General features: G+C 37.6%; 1 protein-coding gene across 1 annotated transcript; it reads left to right on the top strand.

Moving 5' to 3' along the window:
* The first annotated feature begins 1,964 nt into the window (after nt 1–1,964).
* SPINK1 (serine peptidase inhibitor Kazal type 1) lies at nt 1,965–12,254 on the top strand. The gene is made up of 4 exons (XM_007516369.3): nt 1,965–2,183; nt 5,004–5,035; nt 7,037–7,143; nt 12,132–12,254. Exons 1-4 carry the CDS (start codon nt 2,102–2,104, stop codon nt 12,175–12,177), a joined length of 267 nt encoding a protein of 88 aa, XP_007516431.2. The 5' UTR covers nt 1,965–2,101; the 3' UTR covers nt 12,178–12,254.
* Nucleotides 12,255–13,333: the final 1,079 nt, after the last annotated feature.

Below are 13,333 nucleotides of genomic sequence, written 5' to 3'. Positions count from 1 at the left end.
GAGCCTGAAGACCTAGGCCAGCGCGAGAGAACTGCGCATGCGCGAGTGAGTCACATGACACGCCCTCCTCCCCACCCCCCCCATCACCCCCTCACCACCACCACCCCTGCTCCCCAACCCCGCTAGGGGGAGCAATTCCAGGGGAAAGACTCGCGAGATTTACTCAGAGGGTCAGTCTGCAAGCTCACTCACAGAGGAGGTTGCCAAGCTTTGTCGCGTGCCTCACTAAGAGACAGCAGTGTTTTTCTCTCTTTCTCTCCGTCTCTCAGAATTGGCCTGGAGCCTCAAAGCCTCAGGCGAGAGACACAGGTAGGTGAGGTGGTCAGTCCACTGCAAATCCGACATGGTTGGTCCTCTGTGTCTTCTCCCTCTCAGGGAGTTTGGGGAGACACTTCTGATAGAGACACCTCAGACAGCTGAGTCTAACAGAGGGCCTGCGTGCACTCCTCCGGGCCTGGCTGTAAGGCGGCCACTAGGGGGAAAGACCTCCCGTCCAACCCTCAGGAATTCCTGGTCCAGCTAAGATAATGGGCTCCGAGAATGGAGTGAGGACCTTCCACACAACAGGGGCGCTGGATGGCGGCAGGCAGGTGCTCCTGCGCTTCTGGCCAGCCGCCTCCATGGGAATTCAGGGATTGGGGGGAGCAGCTGAGGTTGTTAGACAAAGACTGAACCTCTTGGGGGGGTCCTGCTGCCAGGATCCTTGCAGCCCCAAAACAGAGTTGCTAATTCCTTTGAAGTCAGCGGTAAGGGAAGCCTGGAAGTATGTCTCACAGAATGCAAAAAATTAATTCTGGGGGGAGTCGGGCGGTAGCACAGCGGGTTAAAAGCAAGTGGCACAAAGCGCAAGGACCGGCATAAGGATCCAGGTTCTAGCCCCCGGCTCCCCACCTGCAAGGGAGTCGCTTCACAGGTGGTGAAGCAGGTCTGCAGGTATCTGTCTTTCTCTCCCCCTCTCTGTCTTCCCCTCCTCTCTCCATTTCTCTTGGTCCTATACAACAATGACGACATCAATAACTACAACAATAAAACAACAAGGGTAACAAAAGGGAAATAATTATTTTTTTTAAATTAATTTTGGAAATGACAGGGATATGAGGGATGACCTAACTTGGATGTCTCCCATCATTGCCAGACAGATCCTTAGTCCCAGTAAGGACAACACGGTCTTCTGGGCTCTGATTATAATCTTTATTCAGATCTCCTCAACAGGGCACTGGGCTTGAGGCTCCAAGGTCCCAGGTTCAATCCCAGGGACAGACACTCATCATAAGCCAGCACTGTGTTCTGGGAAGGAAGGGAAGAAAGGAAAAGAAAAAAAAAAAGAGGAGAAAAAAACAATTTCAAAAGTAGCATCAACAAGGGTAGAGCTTCTGAGGGCTGATGCACAAGAGTGAGCTGTGCTTGTGGGAACTGATTGGGCACTCAGCATCCAATCTTCCCTGGATAAGTTCTGGATTATGAACAGATGAATAAACTGGTGGAACTGACTGTCCAAGAATATACAGTCAGTAAGTGGCTCTAATGAACATTGTAAACCCAGAGAGTACACACACACACCCCATAAACCACTACTTCTTTGGAAAATGATCCCTCCCATCTCTCATTTACCCTTCTGTCAAATACTTAAGGCTTTCTGGATGTATGATAGAAAAAAAACATGATGAATAAAAGAGGAAAAATGAAAGAAAGGAAGAAGTGGAGAAACATTTTTTTTTAATATATATATATATTTACACCTGGTCATCTAGAACTAGAGAATAAAAGAATCTTTGCATTCATGTGTTCATCTAAGAGATTAAAAACAGTGAGGTTTATAAAAAGGAAGAGGCTTCTGGGACTAGAACAAACCTATTAACCAACAGAACTTCCTGACGGAACTTTGGCCTTGTGTCTTTCAGGCTATGGCACTCGATTCACCTCTTACACAAGTGACTTTTCCCACCAAATATGGGAGCTGAACTGCCATACTGAGTCAATCAATAACCAAGGAGATCTGTAACACAGGGCAGCAGGTGGAGCCTAGGATGTTATCTTGCTTATATAATCCTTCCAATCCCAACATTCTGAAGAGAAGTGGTAAATTCAGTGCAGTTTTCGAATGAACTCTGGACATAGAACTTCAGCCATGAAGGTAACAAGCATCTTCCTGCTCACCGCCTTGGTTTTGTTGAGTTTATCTGGTAGGTATCTACACATTTTTCTGATTTGAGTCAGACCTTTTGGTCCTTTTGCTTTACTGAACATATGCTATTCTAGATTTAGAGCCTAGCCTTGGATAGGTCTTGTAATTCCACTAAGATGAAGTCAAATCAGCTATGGAAATAAGGACTTTGCTATAGGACAAAAAAGTAATCCTACTAATGAGAATTGCCCAGTGACAAAATGGTTTTCCTCTACTATAATGAAGCTAATTCTATATCAGGAACAAGATAGAAGAAAGAAGGAAATTTTCAACCTTACATACTTTGAACTCTATGAGTGTTATGGTCAGTTTTCAAAAAATATTCTTTTTTCTTTTTTAATTTAATTTATTATTATTATTATTTTACTAGACTTTAGCTCTCCTTTATGGTGGTGCAGCAGTGCATTGAGCCTGGGACTTGAGAGCCTCAGGCATGAGTGTCTCTTTACATAACAATTATGCTATCTATCCCTTCCCAGTTTGCAGATTTTAAGTTCCTATTGGTATTTCATGAAATGTATAACAGTAACTTTCAGTTACTTGGTAGAAAAGATAGAGCTGCACTGATTTGAAATTGTCAATTATATCAAGATATAATCTGGGGGTATATACATTTTAAATAGTCAAGTAGAATGTTTTCTTGAAAATTTTGAGACCACAGAATCGGTCTTTTCAACATCAAAAGATTTAACATTTTCAACTCCACCTTAGATCTAGCAGAAAGACCTACTAAAAGCCAAATTAGCACTTTGCAAAGAAGCAAAATATTATGATTGTTAAATATTTATGGGATTGCTGGTCTCTTTCCCCTCATGTATATCAATACAGAAAGATGCTTGATGTAGCATACCACCTACTCACAACTAGATTCCCAAATGCAGGTGGACTGCAGACACCTCAGTGTCTGACTGTTCTAGGGAATCTTCACAACCTAGTTCACAGATAACTCACTACTTTTTTATAAAAAAATTATTTATAAAAAGGAAACACTGACAAAACCATAGGATGAGTACAACTCTACACAGTTCCCACCACCAGAACTGTATCCCATACCCTCCCCTGGTAGCTTCCTGTCCTTTAACCCTCTGGGATTATGGGCGCAGGGTCATTATGGAGTGCAGAAGGTGGAAAGTCTGGCTTCTGTAATTGTTTCCCCGCTGAACATGGGAGTTGGCAGGTCAATCCATACTCACAGGCTGTCTCTCTCTTTCCCTAGTGGGGTGGGGCTCTGGGAAAGCGGGGCTCCAGGACACATTGGTAGGGTCGTCTGCCCAGGGAAGTCCAATTGGCATCATGATAGCATCTGGAACCTGGTGGCTACAAGGTCTGGCTGGGCTAGTGGCTCCTCCTGTGGAACCTGGTGGCTGAAAGAAGAGTTAGCATATAAAGCCAAACAAATTGTTGGCTAATCATGAACCTAAAGGCTGAAATATTGCAGATGAAGATTTGGGGGTCTCCATTTTGTAGATAGCTTGTAGGTCTATTTTAGTTATATTCCAAAGGGCCCATAACTATACTAGCTTTTTTCTGAGGCTGACATCTGATAAGCAGATGGATCCAAGTTATTGTCTGGGGAGATGATGTCATGGCTGGAAAAAGGGCTAGAAAATTGGATCAAGGAAGAGAGTAGCTCCCAAATATGAGAAAGGTGTATAAATATTGTTGACTGAAAATTCCTTCGATGTGATCTGATCTGAGGCCCATATTCAGCTTAGGAGCCTATGTAGCATCTGCATCCCTGTAGATCTGAGCTCACGTTCTGTGGTCATGAGTAGGAACATTCCAAGCTGTCCCAAATTCAGGACCCATCTTCCTCAGGTGGAAATAGAATTATGTATCCAGCCTCCCTTCAGAGGATGGAACATTCTTTACCATTGTTGATCCATGGGAGTCCTGAGATTCCCAAACAGACACAATGAGCCTAGACCTCAAATAGATCCCTCTCTCCATTGTTACCAGTATTCTCTATCAGGAACAACAAAATAGACCCCTTTGTGGGCCCCCATAGGAACTCACTGCTTTTAACACCATTTAGCTAGGGGCAACTCCCTTCTAACCAAAGCACCTCACAGGTTGTTAATATCAAAATTACAATGTACAAATGTCTTTTTTTAGCTGCCATCAGATTATTTCTTTTCCCTTCATTGAGTTACAGTCTCCACCTCCTGCATACTGTAAGCTAGTTTCTGAGAACTGAAGTATAGCAATCTTAAGTATTTATAAATTCAAGAAATATGAATTGGACTTATGGTCATTGGTATGATGCAACAGTTAGAAAGAGTTCTATGAGAACTGATGTTGAATTGTCAAAAGAACTCCATTTTGTAGCATTACTTATAACTTATAGACTTTAATGAAATTGTGAAAGTCATTTTTTTTTGTATCAAAAGAACTAGATAGGTTAGTGGTAACTATTTCCCAGTTAGTAATACAAATTCTGTGTATCTTCATATAAATAAATATATTTTTACTTCTTCCATTACTCACTATAATATCAAAGATCTAGAAACTGATCCTAAATATGTCAGTGAGCATTCAGAATAAATGTATTCATTGTCTTATACATTTAAGCAGTAGGCTGAAATGTTTTATTGTTAAGAAAATGGATCAACTCTTCTGAAATATAAAGTCGGCATACTTCACTCACAAGGAAATTGTTTTATTTTCTTGAATAAGTGCAGAAATTAATGAAGACAAATGAGGTATTCTTGAGAAAATATGAAAATTTACTCTCAAATGGATTTAGAAAATCCTGAATAATAGATCTGGATTCTTTCATTCAGTATCCCACTTACCATGTCTGATTTATATTTTATAGGTAATTCTGGAGCTGACTCCCTGAAAAGAGAGGTAAAAACAATTTTATAATTTCTTATTTCTCAGGCTGGGATTATTTGTTGCAGGCAAAGTGAAATCTGTCATCTTTAAATTTAACCTTCTGTGGATAATAATAGTAGTCCTCACAAAGGAGCTTATGTTGAAGGAAAAGCCCATTGCTACACAGAAAATTTTCATGTAGTGCATGTAATTTCTATGTCGTACATGCTGTAGAGATATTTAAGCAGGGGGTCAGGCTGTGTACCTGGTTAAGTGCACATAGTACTATTGAAAAGATCCGCACAAGGTCCTGTGTTTGAGCCCCTGTTTTCCACCTACAGCAGGGATGTTTCATGAGCATTGAAGTAGGCCTGCAGGTGTCTATCTTTCTCTTTCCCTCTCTATATCCTCTATCCTCTCGATTTCTCTCTGCCCTAATGAATAAAATAGAAGAAGAAGAAGAAAAAAAAAAGAAAAAAAATGGCTGTAGGAGCCTTGGATTCATAGTGGTGCCAGCATCAAGCCCTAGCAATAACTCTGGAGGCAAATAAATAAATATATTTAAGTAGAGTGAGAAAGAATAAATATATAATATGACAGACAAACACACATACACACAGACTACCTAGTAGGACTTATATTTAGGGTAGAATCCTCAGCTTTACTTCAAGTACACCTTCTGCCTTACCCTTAGTTTGAGCAGGTTTGCATGGTGTTCTCCTAGTCACCAGGGTGGAATCTAACTTATAATAACCAAAAGAAAATAATAATAATCTAGGTTCTTCCTCTATAAAAATATTCTAACTTTTAAATTTTATTTCTGTGTTTTAAAAGGATTTTTAATGAAGTTGGATATCAAGGAAGTGCCCCACTTTTCATTAGTTTTCTATCTTGCAGGAAGGTATATGATAGGCCAAAAGTATATAGTTAAATTAACTATGTTTATGCTGAGCTTGAAAGAAAAAATTTCTTGTACCATTAGGAACCTAGCCTAGATCAGAAAAGTGACCCTAAGAAAATTTATTCTGAGCCATGAAGCATAAATGAATATTAGCAGAGTGTGACTGATAGAAATAATAGACTGAGTGGTGAAGTGCTAGTTTAAGAACATGATTAGCCACGAAGTGCAAAGACCGGCATAAGGATCCCGGTTTGAGCCCCTAGCTCCCCACCTGCAGGGGATTCGCTTCACAGGCGGTGAAGTAGGTCTGCAGGGTCTTTCTCTCCCCCTCTCTGTCTTCCCCTCCTCTCTCCGTTTCTTTCTGTCCTGTCCAACAACAATGACATCAGTAACAACAACAATAATAACTACAAGAACAGTAAAACAACAAGGGCAGCAAAAGCGAATAAATAAATAAATATAAATATATACATATACTAAAAAAAAGAACATGATTAGCTGCAATTGAATCCTGCCTAGGATGTGCTAAACCAAATTGACTTAATCTCCTTTTGCTTCCTTGTTTCCATCAGAAGAGTAGAATAGAAAGTTTATAAGTAGTTAATGATCTCTGAAAAAATATTTCTAGATAACAGCCATTCAGCTAGATCTTACCAACACAGACAAAGCAGACTACAAAGATTATAAAGGTGAAATACACCTGTTTTCTAGGTGGTTAAAAGACTAGTGTAGCAGCGCTACAGTGTGCAAGTAAAAACATACCTCAAGGTGTGGCTAGCAGAGTTGTTAGCACCGGCAGTAATTGTACTTGAATATGATGTCACATTACTTAAACATGACAAATCTCTATGAAGTAACTAGAAAAAATTATGACATTCCCATTTTGTAGATGAAATTACTGAGACTCAGGGATTCCAAGAGTTTCATTAGTGTCACGCAACTGATAAGTACCAGAGATGTTACTTAAAGCTCGCTTTCCTAACTCCAAATCTTGGATTCTTTCTCTAGAAACACTGCCAATTTTATTATTGTCCCGTCTTTAAACAGAGCTATTCCAGTGAGTTGAAAGCATTTTAGAAATTTTTCTATAAACTCAAGGAATGAAATATAGTTCTATTTAATTCCATTTTTAGGCTAAATGTAATAATGAAATCAGTGGATGTACCAAGATCTATAACCCTGTTTGTGGAACTGATGGAATTACTTACTCTAATGAATGCATGCTATGTCAAGAAAATAGGTAAGTACAAACTTGAATTTCCTTTAAAGTATATACTTAAATTTGTTTTTTTTTAATTTTCAGATACCCATATAGTGCTAAAACTCTAGAATCAATATGCCAGTAGCATGAGTACTATCATAAGAGAATCAGATACATAGCTTTTTCCAAAACAAACTCTTGATTTTTTTCTGTTGATTTATATATCTACTAATTATTTAGAGAGAGATTTTGTGTTATGATAGGAAATATATATTGTGTCATGCATTGTGCAAGACATTTAATAATTAAGAATCTGTGGGGTCAATAATAGAAATGCCATTAAACACATGAGAAATTGAGAGTTGGTTTCAATAATCAAATTTAAATAACTTTTTTCAACATCAATAAAGGAGGGAAAGTGTTTTAATCATTCTGTCAATTAGCTAGAAGTAATTTGAACAATAGAAACTTAGCAAAGCAGGAGGTCATCTGAATTTTTAAAGAACATGCACAGGACTGGGTAGATGGTAGTATGCAGCACTTGCATTGGGGAGATCCCAGATTCAATTCCCAGCATCACCAATGATCAGAGTTCTCTGCTTAAAAAAAAAAGTGAAAATCTCATACATTAAAATAACTTTAAATTTAAAAATAATTCTTGTTAATAGAAGTAACTGTGTGTTTTAAAGTATTTAGATATGCAAATATGAATTATATAGTTTAAGGCATCAGAAATGCATTTTTATAACACTGTTACTCATATGTATTTGAATCAGCCTTGATGTTAATTTTCTAAAACTACTGGTGGTGATACTTAGATTCAGACATTCAGAAAAATAGATTTATACATAATTTCTTTTTTTTAATTGATTTAATAATGATTGACAAGACTGTAGGATAAGAGGGATACAATCCCCACCACCAGGTGTCTGTATCTCACCTCCTCCTATTTCCTATTCTTTATCCCTCTTGGAGCATGGACCCAGGATCATTATGAGGTGCATAAGATGGAAGGCCTGGCTTCTATAATTGCTTCTCTACTGGAGATGGGCACTGCCAAGTTAATCCACAATCCTAATCTGTTTCTATCTTTCCCTAGTGAGGTAGGGCTCTGAAAAGGTGGGGTTCTAGGACACATTGGTGAGGTTCTCTGCCCAGGGAAGTCAGGATGGTGTCATAGTAGCATCTGCAATTCAGTCGCTGAACAGCATCAAGGTATAAAGCAGAACAAGTTGTTTAATGATCAGGAACTTAGAGGTTACAATACAGCAGATGAGATTTTGAGGTCTCCATTTTTGAAAAAGCTAGGAAGTCTATTTCAGGTACATTCCAAAGGGCCCATGAACATGCACGTGGGTTAAGGTGTTGTCTAGGGAGATGTTGTCAGAGTTGGAAATAGGAAGAGAAAGCTGGGTCAGGGAAAAGAGAGTAGCTCCCAAGTATGGGGAAAGTATATAAATACTGTTAAGTATATAGAATTTCTATCTTATTTAGATACTGAACATTTAATATGTGCCAAGAATTGTGTTAGTTTCTTAATTCCTCATGCAGTGACTAAGAAAATAGGTATGAACACAAATAAAATAGCTTTTGATGACTTTTGAGGACTTGGTATCAGATATGTATGAGCAAATTGCTATAGAATGAAGAAGAGATGTAGATTTATTTATTTTTTATTTAGGGGGAGTTGATGTTTACAGTATAATAATTGACACATGAATATAATTTATTTTTAATATTTTTATATTTATTTATTATTGGCTAGAGACAGAAATTAGAGGGGTAGGGAAGATAGAGGGGGAGCGAGACAGACACCTGCAACCCTGCTTCACCATTTGTGAAGCTTTCCCCCTGCAAGTAGGGATCAGGGACTTCAGCCTGGATGCTTGTACACTGTGTGCCCTTAATCAAGTGTGCCAACGCCTGGTTCCAAGAATAATTTCACTATACACGAGGACCTCAAAGTACTACCCACCCCCACCCCCAGTTGTAGATTTCTTCTCTCTTGAAAAGATCCATGAATAGGATGTCATTAAATTGAATCTGAGTTTTGGAAGCACTGTGAATGCATTCAAGGTTAATAAAAGTGTGAAATGATCAAAGGACATTCCATAAGTGAAGCAGAAAGCACTTTTAATCTGAAATTGATTTGGGATTAAAGACTTTGTTTTAGGCTCAAGTAACTGCATAAATTCCCTTATCCCTCATTCATCAATACAAGCCCTCTTCTTATATTTAAATCATTTCAGAAAACTCTAAGTTTAGCAAATATCGAGAAAAAATTAGTACCCAGGAAGAGAGGCTTTTTATCTTGAAATTTTAGAACCAAGAATTAGGTATTCTGTTTTGTGGTGAATTTATTTCCACATTAAGGACTTGTAAATGGAACTTAAAACCACTTGTTAACTTTCTCATGACCTATGTTGTTGACATTAAAGTCAAACATATTTCCATTCAAGAACAGGAGAAAGCAATAGAATAACCTTGGCATGTTGTAAATTTCCATATGAAAAGCCCAAAGGTCTATTAGAGTGAAACATTTGGAAGATATGAACATAGAACTGGGATGTCTTATTCCCTTAACCTTTGAAATCTACTATTTCCTTCTTGTTCTTGCCTCAATTTCAAATTAAGTGTAACTTGAAAATGTGGTTCTTTCAAATATAACATATTTCCCTTTTTATAAATTATTTTCATCTACTCTATGAGGTTCTGAGAAATTATAATATGTATGGACAGTTTAAAACTAATAATTATTAAGCAAAACTTGAAATGCTTTTATATTTGTTTACTGTTTTAACATTATCATGGTGAACATTCCAAAGCTTTATGTGATTTAACTGCAGTCATTTATATAATCATTCCTTTTTAAATTAAACAAAGGGAAAACAATGAACAAATAAGGAAAATATTCAACCAAGTAAACATTTTCCTAGGTCAATTTTTAGCAACTTTTGTAAACAAACATTGTTCTTTATTGTCTGAGCTGATTAGTGTGTATGTGTGTGTGTGTGTGTGTGTGTGTGTGTGTGTGTGTGTCCCCCCACATACACCTTATTGCCTTTCTACTGCCTCTTAAAAACACTTAATAAAAGGGGCCAGCCAGGCAGTGGCGCACCTGACTAGGCTCTCACATTATAATACACAAGGACCCAGGTTCAATCCCTAGTCCCAACTGCAGGGGAAAAGCTTCACGAGTTATAAAGCAGGGCTGAAGGTGTCTCTCTGTCTCTCTTGTTCTCTAACTCCCTTACCCCTCTCACTTTCTCCCTGTCTCTGTCCGATAATAAACAAAATAAAATAAATTTCTAAAAGTAATACACACAAAAATATAAACAGTAAAGAGTACACTTCATAATAAACCAGATTCTGATCCTAGCTGTTGAGTCTTGATATGGGCAAACAAACAAGGGTTTGCTCCCCCTTAATCATTATATGCTTGGGAGATATATTCACTAGGGACTTTTTCATGGCTGGAGAAGTAACCCAACTGGTAGAGCATAGGACTTTCATGTTTGAAGTTCTTCATTCAGTCCTCAACACAGCATGTGCTAGAGTAGTGCTCTGGCTTCTCCCCCCTTCACCTCTGCCTCATGTGAACTTCTCTTATGTGTAGTAAATAAAATAAATATTCTTAAAAGGACTTTTTATTTTTGTGTGTCTTAAGAATCTATATAGGCAAATTCTCTTCTACATGATGGAAATTCTCTATATCTATGCTATCCAATATCACAGTCACTAGCTTCTGTCACTTAAAATGCAATTAATACAGCTAATAAAAATTATTTTCGGGGCCAGGTGGTGGCGCACCTGGTCGAGCGCATGCGTTACAATGCACAAGGACCTGGGTTCAAGTCCCCAGCCCCCACCTGCAGGGGAAAGCTTCACAAATGGTGAAGCAGGGCTGCAGGTGTCTCTCTGCCTGTCTCCCTATCACCCCTTTCCCTCTCAACTTCTGTCTGTCTCTATACAACTAACTAAATAAAAAAAAATTATCTTCTTTTATTAGAGCACTACTCGGTTATAACTGATAGGAATTCTAGGGATTAAACCTGGATTACCAAACCTAAGGCCTAAACCACTGTGATATCTCTCTGATCCCTTAATTTTTTTTATATTACTTAACTTTGACTGATTTGAATATAAAAAGCTATATATGCACAGTGTTGGCTATATTAGACAGCAAAGCTATAAAAAATAAATCAAGTCTGCTTGACTGTTTTTTATTTGTGTGTGCTAACTCAAAAAAAAACTATGGATGATACATGGTTGTATAACAATAAAACATTAACAGCTCTTAAAATGAAGAATCAGTTAGGTTCAGATAAATGCATTTATGAAGATAGATGGTAGTCAGATGTTCTCAACTAATAGAGAAATAAAGGAATTTGTTCAAGCCATTATATTGAGGGAAGGAGTGGTTAGAAAAATGAGAAATCTGGAACTCATAAGAAGCCATTAGAAACCTTAGTAATATTTAACTGAAAGAAGAGAAAACTGATTTGGGAGATGCAGATGTGAGGGAGAGCAGAGAGGGTTTTTATCTGACATGGAAATAGTGAGAGCTGACAGGTATCATATAGGACAGAGGTATGATTTTATTTTTCAGGTTTTCACAGATAATGAACCTCCTAGAATTTTGAGGTTAATAAATGAGACATACCAGCCAAATAGAAAGTCCTGGAATGGTTTCTAAGATGGAAACATAGTGGCTAAAATCAAGAGAGAAAGAATTAAAAGTAGATTCGAGATTAATTTCAGAGACTTATGATGATGTTCCCATTAGATCTATACATTATTTTTTCTGCTGTATATAATATCTACCTGTCTGTATAATAATTCTCAATCAATATTGAGGAAGTAATACATGAATGAAAATAAATAAAAGAAATGGGAATAAATATTAAACCTTTCAATTATAAATAAGGCTCATATTTTTTCATTATATTTCTCCCACAGTCACTTTTTGTCAACAAAGTCTCAGCTGCTTTTCTTTTTATTTGTTTGTTTTCCAATTTCTTCTACAGGAAGCGCCAGAGTCCTGTCCTCATTCAGAAATCTGGACCTTGCTGAGAATCAAGGTTCTGAAATCCAATAAGGTCACCAAGATGTCTGGATGGCCTGATTGTTGAATAAAATATATCTAAGTACTTGTGTTCTTATGTTCTCAAGCTTTTTCCATAGAAGCATGTCTGGTTAAACTGGGGAAGGACTAAGGCAAATTCACAATAGATCAGTTTTTTTCCTCAGTACAGTGTAAGAATTTCGTAATTTCGAGCAGAATTTTGTAATTTCAAAAATTTAATCATGAGTTCTCCTTCACCATGTTCCACTTACCTTAGACATTGTGAAATCAGATATGAACTGACAGGACACATGAATACTTGATGATGAATCCCATAGAGAATTGTGTTAATGGTTTAGGGAACAGTAGGAAACATTCTGTCTAGAATCAGGTTTACCATCACCTTTTACTAACTGAAATAATTTCTTCAGATTTCTTTGGGACCTTTTAAATTGAGGGAATAATGCTTTATAGTGCAGTCATGGCACATGAATACAATTTCATTATATACCATGCCCCCAAAGTTCTCATCTGCCCCTCCCTCCATCCCTCTTCTTCCCCCAGAACCTTTTGCTTATTGTTTCTGGAATGGGTCTGGATAAATAGAGATACAATTTCAAAGGATTGTCTGTGTAGTGGAATAGGATTTAGTCCTAGCATCTTCTATATATCTCAGGATGTAATTTTATGGAAGATATGATATTCTCAAAGATGCTATTTAAAAAACTACATTTTCCTCAGCCATGCTGTGGAGAATTCTGTGTATTCAGTTTTAATGCTTTCCCTGCAAAAGTAGTTCTTTGCAGTTACTGAGGTGGACAACAGTGAGGTAGACCTCCTAAAAATGGGATGTAGTACATCTGAGGACTTAATTTGTAGAATTGATTAAGTGAACCCAAAAAAATTGTGTTGAGATAATCAGAATGGAACAGAGATATTATTACTTATTAACTTGAGGAATTATCCCTTCAACCATCAAACTATTCTTAGGGATAGTGACTATGTGTGGAAGAAATATACTATACATCAAATTAACTGATCTTAAGGCTATGAGAAGTTCACTTTTGCTTTATACAATGACCATATAAACTATCCTTAACTTGTGAGTAAACTTAAGAAAAGTTGAGTACATTGACCAATATAAGTAAGTAAAGTGGCAGTGGG

This window comes from Erinaceus europaeus, chromosome 2 (genome assembly GCF_950295315.1).
Source record: "Erinaceus europaeus chromosome 2, mEriEur2.1, whole genome shotgun sequence".
Classification (NCBI taxonomy): domain Eukaryota; kingdom Metazoa; phylum Chordata; class Mammalia; order Eulipotyphla; family Erinaceidae; genus Erinaceus; species Erinaceus europaeus.
The sequence above is the reverse complement of the archived record's forward strand: the minus strand, read 5'-3'. Positions and strand labels throughout refer to the sequence as shown.